The 15,999-nt window shown below is 33.0% G+C and overlaps 2 protein-coding genes across 3 annotated transcripts in view; both read right to left on the reverse strand.

Moving 5' to 3' along the window:
* The window catches only part of coro1b (coronin, actin binding protein, 1B), a 38,245-nt gene extending 33,624 nt beyond the window's left edge, over positions 1–4,621 (reverse strand). The window contains exons 1-2 of the mRNA XM_056461143.1: positions 4,343–4,621; positions 3,357–3,413 (exon numbers count right to left, since the gene is read on the reverse strand). The gene's annotated coding sequence lies outside the window, so the exon portion shown is untranslated. The remainder of the gene's footprint in view (positions 1–3,356; positions 3,414–4,342) is intronic.
* Positions 4,622–4,719: 98 nt separating this feature from the next.
* Positions 4,720–15,999, reverse strand: part of nectin4a (nectin cell adhesion molecule 4a) — a 46,970-nt gene continuing 35,690 nt past the window's right edge. For both annotated transcript variants that reach the window (XM_056461142.1, XM_056461141.1), the window contains exons 6-11: positions 15,845–15,996; positions 14,324–14,474; positions 14,173–14,248; positions 11,784–11,840; positions 9,666–9,839; positions 4,720–6,703 (exon numbers count right to left, since the gene is read on the reverse strand). In XM_056461142.1, the coding sequence (XP_056317117.1) occupies positions 6,266–6,703; positions 9,666–9,839; positions 11,784–11,840; positions 14,173–14,248; positions 14,324–14,474; positions 15,845–15,996 (1,048 nt within the window). In that variant the 3' untranslated portion in view covers positions 4,720–6,265. The remainder of the gene's footprint in view (positions 6,704–9,665; positions 9,840–11,783; positions 11,841–14,172; positions 14,249–14,323; positions 14,475–15,844; positions 15,997–15,999) is intronic.

Here is a 15,999-nt window from a genome sequence, read left to right on the forward strand (position 1 = left end):
TATCAAGGTGAAAGCCATCATAGCTTGCATAGAATAGACCCAGCTCCCAACCCAACTTTGAGAATAGATTAATGGCGATATTTTTTATCGCGCGATAAGAGTCTAATAACGGCCGACCACTAATTAAGATTTTTAAATATATCTATTTCTGGAGCAATATCAGCCAAAGTTTTGTACAAAAAGGTGGAATTCCCAGCTTTTCAGTCACAACAAATAAAAACAATTGTTATTTTGACAGATTTTCATTTTCTGAAAAAAAATGCTCTAAATAATAATATTGTTATTAAAATATGAAAGGATTATTCTCAGACAAAACAAACCCCTTACCTAATTAATCCTGTAAATTTTAAGTAATACTAAGAAGAAATTTTCAAATTAATTAAAATACAGTAATATAGTATATACACAACACAACCAACATACACATACTAATATATATATATATATATATATACAGTGCTCAGTCTAAGTCCACCCCTCATATATAATACTATATTTGTGCATATACATTATATTAGTCAGTACTGAAGCCAAATCTGGAGCTTACCTAACAAAATAACTTACTATAACGGTCCAAAAACTAGTACAGCCAAAATTATATGTTACAGAAAAATATTAAATACAAATTTAAAAATGGAAAAATCAAGAGAAACAAATATATTTTTTGCAATATTTTGCTTGAATTTAGTTGTATTATCTTTCTATTTCTAAAGACGTTCTGTGACTAAAATAATATTTTAATAAATATATCTGTTTAATAAATCTGTTTTGTTTAAATGCGCCAAAATACATTGCCTATATTCACTGAGAAATGGATACAAATATTTTAAAATGGGGTGTACTCAATTATACTGAGCACTGTATAAGTCTATGTACTGTATATGGATTTGGTTGTTTATTATCTACCCATAATTTTAAAACTTCTGCCAATTATAATATCTCTCACGTTCATAATGTCACGTGTGTTTAATGAAGAACTGGGCTACTGGGTCAGATAGGGTGGAGTATTAAGGTAAAAGTGAGAGCCCCTCTTGCTCAGTGAAACTCTAGACGCCTCCAGCTCTCACATGTCTGCAACTGTGCAGTGATCTACAGAAACCACAAACCAGCTACATTTAAGGTCTGATGTTCAGTTTTCATCCATTACTCCTTCTTAATATAACAGAATAAGAGAATGAAGCCTTGCTGAAGCAGTAAAACAATGGTCTCTGTAAACAACCGACTATAAATAGCTTACAACTTTGTTAATCCTAATGCTGTGACATGTGAACTGTGGTCTAAAGGTGCTTTCCAGGAGCCGTTTTCATAGGACATTGTTATGAATCTGTATCTTAGATTTGACAATTTTATATTATGTTTAAAGAGTGTCAATATTTAATATATGAAATTAATAATCATTAATATCTAAATTAATATTTATATTTAACAATGACACAGAAAAAAAGGAATAAACCTTTTTCTGTAATTAAAAAAAATTATTTTAACTAATATTGATCAGACTAGTGATGAGATTTTAATAATAATATTAATAATATTAATAAATATAATAATAATAAAAATGAATCATGTTTAATCATTAAGCGTAAACTTTTTTGAAAAAATATCAATATCTATTTAAAAATATCAAAATTTGTTATAGTAGGAAAAAATTCTGTCATATTAAATGTTTTTATTTGTTGTGTAAAAATTATTTTTTCATTTACAACAGACCACAGTGTTGTCTAAAAATGAATATACATATATCTTAAAATTACTTCTTTTTTATGCAAAAAAATACATAATTTATGCTCTAAAGGCAGCAAATTTAATTTAAATTGTGAAGTAATATTTTTCATTTGTTGTGACTGAAAAAAGTGTTTATTTCACCTAGTACTAATTTAACTCGAATTACATTTTTTGTTTGTTTTACGCAACAATTACATAATTTATACTCTAAAGACAGCATTTGTATTTTAAATTGTGAAGAAATATCATTATTTTACAGACAAAAACTAAAACTTTGTGTTACCAAACACATAACTATAATATGTCAATAAAAAAACATTTAATAATAAATACATAATAAATGCAAAACACAATTTAGTTTTTACAATTATGCATACAGCAAACAAATACAAACCATATATCGGCTATATAATGAAAATAATAATAAGAAACCTATAAACATTAACTTTTTTTGATGACTTTTTCCCTAAAAATATCTAAATTTGTTAAAAGTAGAAAACACTATTGTGATATTTATATAAAATTCAATGTTTTCAATGTCATATCAAATGCTTTAGTTTGTTGTGACTGAAAAAGGGATTATATCACCAAGTACTAATTTAACTTTTTTTATTTACAGCATTATTATTGTCTAAAAATGAATATACATATATCTGAAAATGATTTTTTTAATGCAAAAATACATAATTTATGCTCTAAAGACAGCAATTTTATATAATATAATATAATATAATATAATATAATATAAGTTTACCTTTTCTTTTAATAGTAGTGGTTTATATCAAAGAATCCACTGATTTTTTGTAGTATTCTATGAGAATGATGGTTATCCTTCATTCACGGGTGTATGCTTTCAAATTGCATTGTGGGACATTGATCTCTGACCACCCTGATTTTGAAAAGTTGACATTTTTAGTAGTTTGAAGTGATTAATTGTCCGGGTTGGTCATGTAAATTTAAAATTTTATTTTAAAATGGGAAGAAAAGACAAAAACTAAAATTTGTTACCCAACTATATTTGAGTTATATAATGATAAATCAATAAACATTAACTGATTTGATTAATTTTTACCAAAAAATATCTAAATTTGTTAAAGTAGGAAACACTAATGTTATATATATATGAAATTTAGGGTTTTCAATGTCATATCAAATGCTTTAGTTTGTTGTGACTGAATAAAAAGGGTTTTCATCACTAAGTACTAATTAAACTCTTCTTCATGTACTGTACATTTCATCTAAAAATGAATTTACATATATATGAAAAATATGATTATTTGTTGTTGTTTTATGCAAAAAAATACATAATTTGTGCTTTTAAGACAACATTTTTATTTTAAATTGGGAGGAAATATCATTATTTTACAGAAAAAAACATATTTTCTGTTACCCAAACACATAAATATAAATTGTCAATTAAAAAGTTTTAATTTAGTAAAAAACACATAATAAGTGCAAAAGCACAATTTAGTTTTTAATTATGCATACAGAAAATAAATATTAACCATATATCAATTATATAATGATATTTAATAACCATATAATCTTAGTGATTAACATGTAACCTCAAAAATGCGCTGATGACATGAGCTGATCGTATGAGCAGGATACATTCATTCAGTGCACTGTACCTCTCTTTGGGGTTTCCTTCTTTCTTTTCTTCTCTTTTCCCTTTCTTGGAAGATGTGCTAAAATTAAGAAAGCGAATTGGTATAAATATACGCTGTATTTAAACGCAGTGATCTATGTAAACTATACTAATCCTTGCAGCGTGTTGTTGTCCTGAATATTCTGCATGGTCAGGTGGAGCAATTACATTCAGTAAATTTTAGCAAGCATCGACAAATTAATCCATATCACCAACGGAAATAAATGGACATGTATGTCTTTTCGAAGTATACACAAAGGTACTGTATAAAACCGGGCACTTGAGGAAGTTAAAATAAAGAAGAAAGAGCGTCGATAGCTTTGAAGGAGAAAGGAGGATGGGAGGTAAATTCCTCAGCGAATGTGCCTAGAATTAAAGCATCGATGTGTGAAGCTCGCCATGGTGAACGCACGACAAAATGGACGGCGATACGCCTTTCTGATGAGATAAAAGTCGCTTCGTGAGCACAACAATGTGGTCATTCAGAAATTTATCATTAATAAACGAATTAACTACATACTCGAAATGGCTACTCGGTGCCTACGTCGACGACATGTTGTCCTTGCAAAAAGATAAAGACTCGTTATGTCATGTTTCGTGAAGGAGGCTGCTAGCAGGACAGTATTTGCATACAAATACAAACAATTCCAACTATTTCTTTCATCTTACTATACATTCAGAGGCAGTTGTGGAAAATGTGAAGGACTACGTTCTTTCAAATATAGTGTATTGTAGAGTGACGATGTAATAAAAGGTTTAAAGGCTTCTGGTAGTCAGGTTTAAATTCAAAATAAAAGTCAACATTCCCAAAGTTCTTCATGTGTGAGTGTTTCCTGCACTAACAAAAAAGCATATTTTACACGAATATAGGCCTATTACAGTCGATAGTTAACGTCTAAATAACAATGTAAATACATACACATCATAATATAATATAATATAATATTATATAATATAATATAAGTTTACCTTTTCTTTTAATAGTAGTGGTTTATATTAAAGAATCCACTGATTTTTTGTAGTATTCGATGGGAATGATGGTTACCCGTCATTCACGGGTGTATGCTTTCAAATTGCATAATGGGACATTGATCTCTGACCACCCTGATTTTGAAAAGTTGACATTTTTAGTAGTTTGAAGTGATTAATTGTCCGGGTTGGTCATGTAAATTGCAGAACATGAGCAGCCTTCACATTTTCTCTGACATTGTTACACATCCAACAACGTTTTACAACTTCACTTTAAGTGTGGAATTAATCTAACATGGATACATTAAACAGCATTTAATAATTGGCCATTAATTAACATCACCCTCATACACTGAAGAGAACCGAAAACACCAAAATTACCATCAGGAACCAGTAAGGCTTTATATTTTTTGTAGATATAGAAAGGTCACAGGAATATCTCAAGAGCTTGCAGTAACACAACCCACTTATTAAACCTAAATACATTTAAAGCACTAGAAACTAATGAAGTATAAATGTTGTAAACAATGCCATTTTGTGAACACATAAGAACTTTTTTTAAAAATATGTTAATGCAATACTTCATAATACTATTCATGCAGTGGGTAGTTGACAATGAAAATGTACACATATTAATATATATTCAAAAAACATTTCAAAACACCATTTGTACATCTCTCGATTACAAACATATGGTCACAGTGAAGGATTGACTGTCCAGAAAACAGTTCTTGTAGCATTCTTTCCCTCAACAGCAATTCAAGTGAAGAATTAGTTTGTAATATATAGAGTGGGGAAAATAAGTATTAAACATGTCACTATTATTCTCAGAAAACATATTTCTAAAGGTCCTGTTGACTTGAAATTTTCCCAGGATGTTGGTAACAACCAAAGAAATCTATTTATGCAAATAAAACAAAACAAATTAGTTTACAAATGAAGTTATTCTTAGTAAAATGAAATGACGCATAGAAAAAGTATTAAACACACGAAGAAAGGGAGGTCTAGAAAGGCAGTGAAGGCCCAGACAGCAGCTGAAATCTCTCAGTAGTTCTTCAGCAACCCTCTGCTCTTCATCATTGTAAATTATTATTTGCTGCTTCAGTCCAACATCTACATTAGCAGGATGATGAAGATGGTTTCTCAAGATTTCAGCAAGACAATGATCCAAAACACAGCCAAGCGAACTCTCAAATGCTTTCAGAGAAAGAAAATCAAGCTGTAGAATGGCCCAGCCAATCACCTGATTTGAATCCAATAGAAAATACAAAATTAAAGAACAGATTTGATAGACGAGACGCACAGAACCATCAAGATTTGTACACTCTGTTGAAGTCTATTAAGTACATTTTAGTAGTTCAGTACTTTCTCCTTGTGTCATTTCATTGTTATTACACAGAACTCTTTTTATTTTTTGCTTTGTTTTAGTTTTATGTTTGTATTGTTTGGGTTTTTACCAAAATCTGGTTCGATGCTATGTCAAGAGTTCCTTTAGAGATATTATTCCCAGGAAAAAACATGGCGTGTTCAATACATATTTTCCCAGCTGTATATATATTTATATAAATCTTAATTTCTGGTCAAACAGAGGAGCTCAGCTATGGAAATTTCCAGCTAATCTGTACCTGAAACACATATTGCAGTTCATTAATACTCAAACGTCCCTAGTTCCAGAATCCAGAGTAGGTTATGCCGCTATTTGAGAGTCTATTTGTGTAATGCTGATATTGATATTCAGGTTTGAGTTTGGTCATATGATGGATTGATAGAGTTCAAGTTTTTGCCACCTTGTGACTAAGTTCATATAAAACGTTTATATAAAAGTTCCACTTTCGGCTTCACAATCGTCCAGCTGTTTGGAGAGTGAACTTCAAACAATAAATCCAAAACTCCTCTCATGAAAGACGTTTTCAAACAATCCCTCTACACGATCTGAGCTTTATGGACAGGTGGGCTATGTGGATGAAAGTAAATGGTTGTGTTGGCTGGCAGAATGATGTTGTTGGGTTTCACTTTGGGTCGTAGTGTGCCATTGGTGCGCTCAAAATGACTGGACAGCGCTTCAGATATCTGAGAACTCGTGGTCTCGCTGCCGCCATTTTCAAAAGCGTCATGCTCCAGTGTACCACGGTGGACTCCCGAATCTGTAGGGCTGACAGAGTCTTCCTCTTCATCTGTAAGAGTAGGGTACATGGACACTAACGGTGAATGATGCCTGCTGCTGCCCCCTCTGGTACTGCCTCCAGAATGCGGCCTCCCGTCTGCTGGCAGAATGGCATTGCCATTTCGAGATCTGACCATGTCTACGGGCTGGTCCATTGTGTAGGAAGAGGGGTGGAGAGGAGGGAGAAGATGGGTTTCCTGAATGGCAAAATTGAAAAGAGTGATTATGTGCAAATCAACGGGGTATATGCATAGCTAGCTAGGGTTTTTACCCCCACCGATATACTACCGATGAAATGTTAAAGTGACTATTTTCAATTTCATAAGGTTCCTTTTACAGCATCAAAGTTGTAATATAAGCAAAATATAATCAGGTTAATAGACTTAAGCATTCATTTAGTTGTTCAAGCGTAAAATGAGATGAAAAGCCATTTAACCAAGTGCCGTCAGGAGCATAGAAACACCATTGAAAATACTGTGGTAAAATAAATGTTTATATTTTAAAGACATGGTGCAAAACAATGCAATTTAATGCAGTGCTTCTTGCACATTCTGAGACCCACTTTATACTGTATATCAATCAGGCAGTGAAGATCACTGATTTTTAAAGAAAACAGACCTTAAACGTGGTGATCTTGTAACATCACAACAGTGAACCGAAAGCACTTGAACTAAGTTACTGATAATGAAAAGTACATCTGCGTATATATGCTATTTAAATGCAAATGTACTAGTTGAAAAATATTTTAAAGGGATAGTTCACCTAAAAGTGAACCCCTAAACACACCCCTAAAACAGCGAGCTGTGTACATGCCCCAAAATAACCCTTTTTAACACATTATAATAAAAAATCTGAACCGTGTTTTGAACTGACCCAAAACTGGCACACTCAGAAGAACCATAATATTAATATTAAATCATAAAAAAGGGGTAAACTATGTGTGCCTTTAAATTTAAATTAAGCACCTTTATAATTCATGCCCCATCATATGCAGCATCATGAAAGTCTTTACTGTACTTAAAATTTCTCTTAGACTTAATTTTTATGTAAAAAATGGAGTCATATTCAAATAACTTTACATAATACTAGTCATGTTCAAATGTGGTTTCTGAAATGTTGATAAAATCTGCATTATTTGTCAGTATTATTGTGCAAGACGCTATTGTGGGATTTTGAAAATGAGCTTCCATGCAGTGTGTAACAGCTCTAATTGAAGTGAAACATCCAGCTAAAGCTTAAATCTGAAAGTGATTCATCTATAAAAGAGTCGACTCAGAGTGGTTCAAATGAATCGTGAGGGTAACAAGTCTTTAGCTGTGTTGGCGTGATTTCGATACAGAACACTAGCTCCGCCCAGTTGTTGTGCGCGCAAACCCGGCAAAAATTTAAACCCCCGGCCCGCCTACAAACACTGTAGAAAGAAAAGGAGGAAGACAAACACTGTAGCAGATCCGGGTTGAATCATGTTGCGAAGATGCTGTGCTCTAAAGTGTGAGGGAAAGTTAATGTTATTTTTCCTACCCAAAGATGAGGCTGTAAAGAGTCAGTGGTTGAAGTTTATTTTTGCAAAAAAAAAACTCAGCATTATAGCCCAGCCTTGTGCTGTGTTCCGGTCATTTTTCTGACGAGTGCTATAGAAATCTACACCAAGTGTGCCACACGCCTACTTCTGAGTGAAGTTTCAGCCATTAGATCGCCCCCTGGGGGCTGGCTGCAGTACAAGTTATGAAGCCCGTCTCCTCCGTGTTAATGAACGAGACTTGAGCCGAAATAAAAAAAATTAATTACACATGCAATAAAATTTCCTGAAAGATGTTTTTGGTCAATTAGGGCACTGGTTATCATGCTAATATAGGTGCAGACCCTCATTTTTGTAAACAGTATGTTTTTAGCCAGTAACTGAATGCTGGGCGTGTCATCGTGATTGACAGTTGTGAAATGACAGTTTCCTAAAGCAGAGCGTCGGAGCTTCGGGAGGAGACTGAAGCATTATTATTCCATTTCTGTGTTATTTTATCATGATAAAATGAGTTGTTCAGGAGTAAACTATCGTTTCTGACCTACAGGATCTGGTGGAACACTGTTTATTCGGTAAAGTGAGGGCTTTATCAGGTTTTATTAGTTTGCTGATACACGCCTAGCCATGACAGGGAAAATACAGGTGATCGTTATCTAGCAGTAATTCTCTTTATGGGTCTGAAATAATAATTATAAAGACAAAACTAATGTTTGCCGATCTCCACATTGATCTCCTGTAACATTATTTGAACTTGATTTACAGGACGCCTGAGTATCGGCATGTTGGCGAGTTAATCTACTGAATTTGCTGTTATAAAATATCGAATAACGAATCATATAGGAGTCGTTGGGATAATTAGGTAAAAATAAATGCATATTATAAGACAATGAAAGTGTTTTTTTACCTTACATGCAAGAGCAAGAGCATGCATCAGCCTGTTGATGGAGACACCCAAAACCAAAATATGACCTTTTTAATACATAATAGGGGCTCTTTGAAGTCTAAGATTATTGATTTAAAATTTCTCCATTTTTTGGTTCTGTTTTTGACAATTGAGTACAATTGTTGAACGAAAATTATAAACAAATTTTATTTCAAATTTAATTAAAGCATTTTCAAGGATGAATGTATGTTGTTAAGTACTTTCCAGACCTTGAATCCATATGTCTGAAATTCAAGTACTTTCAAGAAGGGCAGGAACCCTGTGAATGTGTTACTTTTTGGGGAAAGTAATGTGAAAGTATGTGTTATGTTGCTTTAGCATTTTTAAGAAAGTAAAATATGCTTAAAATAGTAATATATCACGTTTAGTGTATGGCACAAACACATTTCCACATCAAATGTTCCCATAAACTAGCATTCTGCTAAACTAGCTAACCAAGATTTAAAAAACATCAACAATTACCATGTAAAGGTCTCAAAAACAAAAAAGCAGACCTCCCATTAAATGAGCAGAAAATAAATGTAATTATTCATTATAAAATTACTTAGACCTTCTGAAGTGGACGCACATTAAGATACTTTGAAATATCTTCATTTATTGACCCATTTCTTGAAATAGAACAAAAAAACTAGTTCTTCATAAAAAGGAAAGCATCATGCATTATCCACAAATATAAAGAATTATATCTTATACATACCTGTGACATGTTACTGTCCTGCTCAAAAGACTCCATCATCAGTCGAGCAGATTCTCTGTCAGTTCTGTCCATGGTTTTGTCTCTCCCTCTTCTGGACGTGTTATAAATTGCAGGCCGACCGAGCGAATCCACTCCTCCCAGTGTGGAACGACTATCCCTAGAACGAGGACGATCCTATCAAAGTAAACAGTCAGGGATTACAATTAAACAAGTCATTTCATTATTACCACAATTAAAACAATAATTACACTGTTCACATATTTATCATGTCAAAACTGCAGACTATGACAGTAAATATACATTATAGAGACAGTTCGCCCAAAACTCTACATTCTCTCACCATTTACGTGGTTGAAGGTTTTAATGAATTTCTTTCTTCTGTTCAACACAAAACAAGATATTCTGAAGAATGTTGTCAAATTAGCAACCAATAGCTATGTTTCATTCATTCATTTCCTTCGGCTTAGTCTCTTATTTATCAGGGGTCTCCAGAGCGAAATGAACTGTCAACTATCCCGGTATACGTTTTAAAACCTGTAAAATGGGAAACACTCATACACTCTCGCATTCACACACATATACACTACGGCCAATTTAGTTCAACCCATTCACCTGTAGTGCATGTCTTTGGACTGTGGGAAAAACCGGAGCACCCGAAGGAAACCCACGCAAACATGTGGAGAACGTGCAAACTCCACACAGAAATGCCAACTAGCCCTGCCAGGAATCGAATCAGTGACCTTTTTACTGTGAAGCAACAGTGCTAACCACTGAGCCACCATGCCACCCTTAGCTACACTCAAAAAATATTAGTTTTTTGCTCATACAAATTATTTAAAATGAGCTGAAACAACACAATTCTTGAGATTTCATTGGGACAACTTTATTTTTTTATGTTCAATCCATAGAAATTTGGTAAAAGTGTTAACTTAATCTATTTGTATTGGGACAACATGAATGAATTATGTGGAACCCTGCATTTTTTACAATGTATGTTTCCATCCATCTATTTTTATGTGCATGTCCAACATGTGCATGTCCGACATAGGTGGATGGAAACATAGTTAGAATGGTTGATGGAAACCCCAAGATGCGCATAAATAAAAAAAAAATGTATCAGATAAACTTTTTATTTGATAAGAAATAATGTGCATAAACTATGATGAAAACCAAAAAACTGCACTATGCGCATTAAAAAAAGTCATGTTATTTATTTAATGTGCATAGTGGAATTTGTTCAGTTAGGGTGTGAATTATAGGGGGGTTTGGGGGGATTTAATTTAAAATTAAAAATAGACCTTAATTAAAAATAGATCGCCCTTAAAAGACATCAAAACAGCATGTTATGGGGGGGGGGGGAGAGATTTAATAGTAAGAAATAGTTTGCTCTGATCTGTATCTTAAATACTAATGTTATTAATTAAAATAATAGATAATACAAATATACATTTCATCACCCCTAAAATGGATTATACCATTGTGAAGCATGATAACGTCAATCAGTCTACGCTGATAGACATAGTAAGTGTTCACAACACACTTCTTGTCAAATAGGTGTTTGTTTCTACATATTGCCTAAAAGCAAAGTCAAATATTATTAATTACCTCCAGAATAGTCAAGAGCATCTGTGCAAAGAGTCTCAGGCCTTTAAACGCCACCACTTGTTCATTGCGAGTCGGCATTGTCTTCTGAGGCGCAAGTCATTTATTAAATAAAGAAAAGATTCAGGCAGCTTCTCCTACTACAGCAAATTCCATTTTTACTGTTGATATTTGGCACCAGTTAATCAGGAAGTGATGATTTTGTTCGCTTTGACTCACTGGATGGAAACGCTGCTTTATTTGCACATCTTTTATGTGATATTCCAGGTTTGTGCATAAATTTAATTAGAAACATAGCTTATCACATCCATAGTTCGAGCAAAAAATACTAATGAAGTCAAAGGGTGCTGCTTTTAATATTCTTCAAACTATCTTGTTTTGTGTATGACAGAGGAAAGAAACTCAAACAGGGTTGGAATAAGTGGAAGATGAGTAAATGTCAGCAGAATTTATATATCTGGATGAACGCTCTCTTTAAAGCATTTCAAAAATGGCACATGAAAAGAAAGCACAAACCAGTGATGAGAGACTTGTGCGTATCGTCCCTTCGACTCTTAAAGGATGATTGTCCTCCTTTTAAAAGAAGACAGAAATAGCTAAATTAATATATATGTCATCATTTTGTACATAAATAAACATACTCTGAAGCATAATAAGCCTAAATGCTTAAGCCAAAAGTATGTGAAAAATGTTTCTTTTCATTAGATGATATTAAAACAGACAGAATTTATTTAAAAGCAAAATAGCATAGCAAATAAAGCATTTCAAATCTTAGTATAGATTCAGATAAAATGAATGAATGATTTAATAAATGAATAAAAAACTGAATAAATAAATACATACATACACACAAACATTGTTTATCATACGATTTGGGGTCAGTACGTTTTTTTTTTTCAAGAAATGTTTACTTTTATTCTGTGAGGATGCATTAAATTGAGTGACAGTACAGATGTTCATAATAAAAGAAAGAAAAGGTCTTTCAAAAAAAGTTTCTCTTTTGAGCTTTTCTATTCATTTAATCTGCAAAAATACCACAAGTTTTTAACATAAATAATAATAAGACATTTTTTGAAGGATCACGTGACACTGAAGACTGAAGCGATAAAAATAAAATAAAATAAAATCAATAAATCAGCTCTGCCATAAGAAGAAATATATTTTAACTACTGTAGGGCCAAGTTCAAATAGCATGAAAGTTAAATTTCATTAAAATAGAGTGTAAAGTACTGTGAGTTATTTTACTGACATGCACAAACTAAAGAACAAATACACAGCCTCTAATTTCCATAATGGTCGATGCAAAAATAAAGTGCAAATTCAGCTAAAAACAAGCAAAGCCAATGTTGATTATTAAGCGTGTGCAATCTAACAACACAGGGACATTATAGGTTAAGACTAGCTTTTTAGACAATTTATAAAAGCTCAAATCCCAGTAAATAGACAATTCAAATAGTAAATCGCATTTTATTTCAATACACTATGAAAATTTGTGGCGGCCTTACAGTTTAAAGTTGAATTAAATTAACCTTAGAAAATCATTTTAACTGAGATTACATTAAACTGACTTAAGACAGCTCATATGACCTAAATTAACAAAAAAAAAAAACTTAAGTTGTCATGACTTATACAGCTCATGTATTATTGCAGTGTATACATTTTGCATCTAAATGGGAATGCATATGCAAATGCATATAATAATCATAATTTGAGCATCTAAAAACGTTATTTAACCCAATAGTATTTGGTGCTTTGTTGAGTTATTTTTAACCTTTATTGGGTTATTTATTTAATAATTCAACCAGTTGGGTTTAAAATGTTTAATTTCAACAGTCAACTGATTTAACTGACACAGAACAGCTGTATTATTATGCGTACATGATTTTTTTTGCCTTATGAAGTTTATTTAAACTCTAACACAAAAATGCTGCTATTGTTTTATCAAGTTACCTCTCTGTGTCATGTTTTTAATATCCAGTTCACCAGCACTCTTAATTTTTGATGATACAAATGCGCACTTCATCGCCGAGTTATATTAAACGGATAAAAACGCTTATGTGTCTGGAACTTAAAATGTAATGGAGATAAAGCATTTTCAATATCTTTGAAAACTCTGTTATTTATTTACACAGTCATAATGGTGAAATTAATAGTAGTACTAGTAATAGTAGCAAAAGTAATACCAGGAAAAAAATAACATTTAATCAAAATAACCCAATACATTGGGTTAAATTTTATAATCCAATGCTTTGGGTTAAAATAACCCGAAGTTGGACAGGTGCTATAATAACCTATAGTTGGGTTATATGTTGGGGTATTTTTAACCCAAGTATTTAACTAAATGTCCATGTCTCTTTTTCAAACACAAGACTTTTTTCAATGCAGTTAATCCTGATAGTAGTTTTTCTGTGCCAGAACAACAAATAAAGCATAACTAGACTTAAAAACAATTAAGAAACAATTATTTTAGATGCAAATTTCACATTATAGCTTTTTTATTTATTTATTACTGTACAATCTATAAAAGGCTGGGTTGTTTTAACCCAACGTTGGGTCAGTAAAGAACAAACCCAACCACTAACTTAAAAAGTGTCATTTAAATTGAATGAAAAACGTAAAAAATAAATAAATAAATAAATAAATATATATATATATATATATATATATATATATATATATATATATATATATATATATATATATATATATATATATATATATACATTTTTCATATATGAAAAATATGAAAAATATGAAAAATGTATCCCAACATTGGGTTTTTCCATATTTGACACATTGGGTTAACATAAGAGACCTACAAAGAAATTAAAGCCCAAATAGGAGTGCAAATATTTGGTCAACAAGAAAAAAAATAAATAAAGAGCATATTTTACAGTAGTTTTACCGAGTATCTGTTGTCTGTGCTGCTTGAGTTCACTCTCCTAATGGAGGCCTGTCTTGATAGAGTGTTGATTTCCACCCTATAAAAAGAGAACAAAGGTCAGGGTGTAGCACACATTCACACCAGTTTATAAACTGAAAGCAAAACGTCTTACTTTTTTTCATCCAGCTCTATGGCCAGTTGATTATTTTTGCGTTTGTAGTGACGGTTTATGCAAATGATCACACAGATAAGAGTGAGAACAACCCCTGCAGCAAGAGCAGCGATAGTGCTCATCAGCATGTAGTTCACGTGATGAGTTGAATCTGAAACAAACGTGCAGACAAACATATTGTTTGTTCAACTGTATTCCCTTAAAACACTAATATAGATATCATTTCTCAGCATTGGTGTTGTTCTTTTTAAAGGAACACTCCACTTTACTCTCCTAGAGTTAAACGGATGAGTTTCACCATTCTTCAATTTATCAGCCAATCTCCGGGAGCATTTTTAGATTAGCTTAGCTTAGCTTAACATAAATCATTGAATCGGATTAGACCATTAGCATCTCACTAAAAATGACCAAAGAGTTTAAATAATTTTACCATTTAAACCTTAACTCTTCTGTAGTTACACTGTGTACTAAGATTGACGTAAATTGAAAAATATAGATTTTTTAGGTCGATAGGGCTAGGAACTATACACTCTAGGAACTTTTATGCCGCACCATGGCTTCAGCGGGTGCAATAATATTACACAGCACCTGAAAATAGTCCCTAGCTGGGTAACTTCCAAGTTGACCACTTGCTTGCACAAGGTGCATATTCCTGTTGTGCTGCATAATATCACTCTGTCTGCTGCGGCCATAATATGGCAGCAAATTTCCTGGATGATTATGCCAGAATAAGAGTATAGTTCCTAATCAGTGTTCCTAATCATTGTACTAATTTTTAGTACAAGATGTAACTACAGGGGGCTGCACGGTGGCACAGTGGGTAGCACGATCGCCTCACAGCAAGAAGGTTGCTGGTTCGAGCCTCGGCTGGGTCAGTTAGCGTTTCTGTGCGGAGTTTGCATGTTCTCCCCGTGTTGGCGTGGGTTTTTCACAGTCCAAACACATGCACTATAGGTAATTAGGCATGTGAAATGACAATAAAGTTGAATCTAATCTAATCTGCTGCGTAAAACATATGCTGGATATGCTGGTGGTTCATTCCGCTGTGGCGACCCCAGATTAATAAAGGGACTAAGCCGAAAAGAAAACGAATGAATGAATGTAACTACAGAAGAGTCAAGCTTTAAATAGGAAAACTTTTAAAACTCTGGCAATTTTTGAGCGAAATGCTAGTGGTCTAATCCGATTCAATGATTTATGCTAAGCTAAGCTAAAAGTACCTCCACCAGACCGAGAGATCAGCTGAATGGGTTGAAAAATTGTAAAACTCAACTGTTTAACTTTAGGGGAGTTATAAAATGAGCAGATTTTCTGTTTCTTTAATGAGGTTGTGCTGTTGTTTTTGTCCTTTTAGAGCATTAACTTTGTTTTATGGGTTAGAAAATGCTGATTTTAAAGTATGAATGTACCATGCCATTCATTTTAGGTTATGAGACATGCAGTTGCATTATTTTTTCACTAGATGACAGCACTGATCATTGCACTTCAGCCTCACTGAAGGGTTTTTGGTGGGATACACACCTGATATTTTTACTTCGATCTCAGTTTTTCCAGATCCCACCAGATTGGTGGTGGTGCAGATGTAATGTCCTTTATCTGTGAAGCGGAGAGGTCTAGAAAAGTACAGAGTGCCTCCGTCTACAGTCACACCCTCCGGTAGAGCCCCGTCTTTCCTG

Source organism: Danio aesculapii, chromosome 7 (genome assembly GCF_903798145.1).
Source record: "Danio aesculapii chromosome 7, fDanAes4.1, whole genome shotgun sequence".
Classification (NCBI taxonomy): domain Eukaryota; kingdom Metazoa; phylum Chordata; class Actinopteri; order Cypriniformes; family Danionidae; genus Danio; species Danio aesculapii.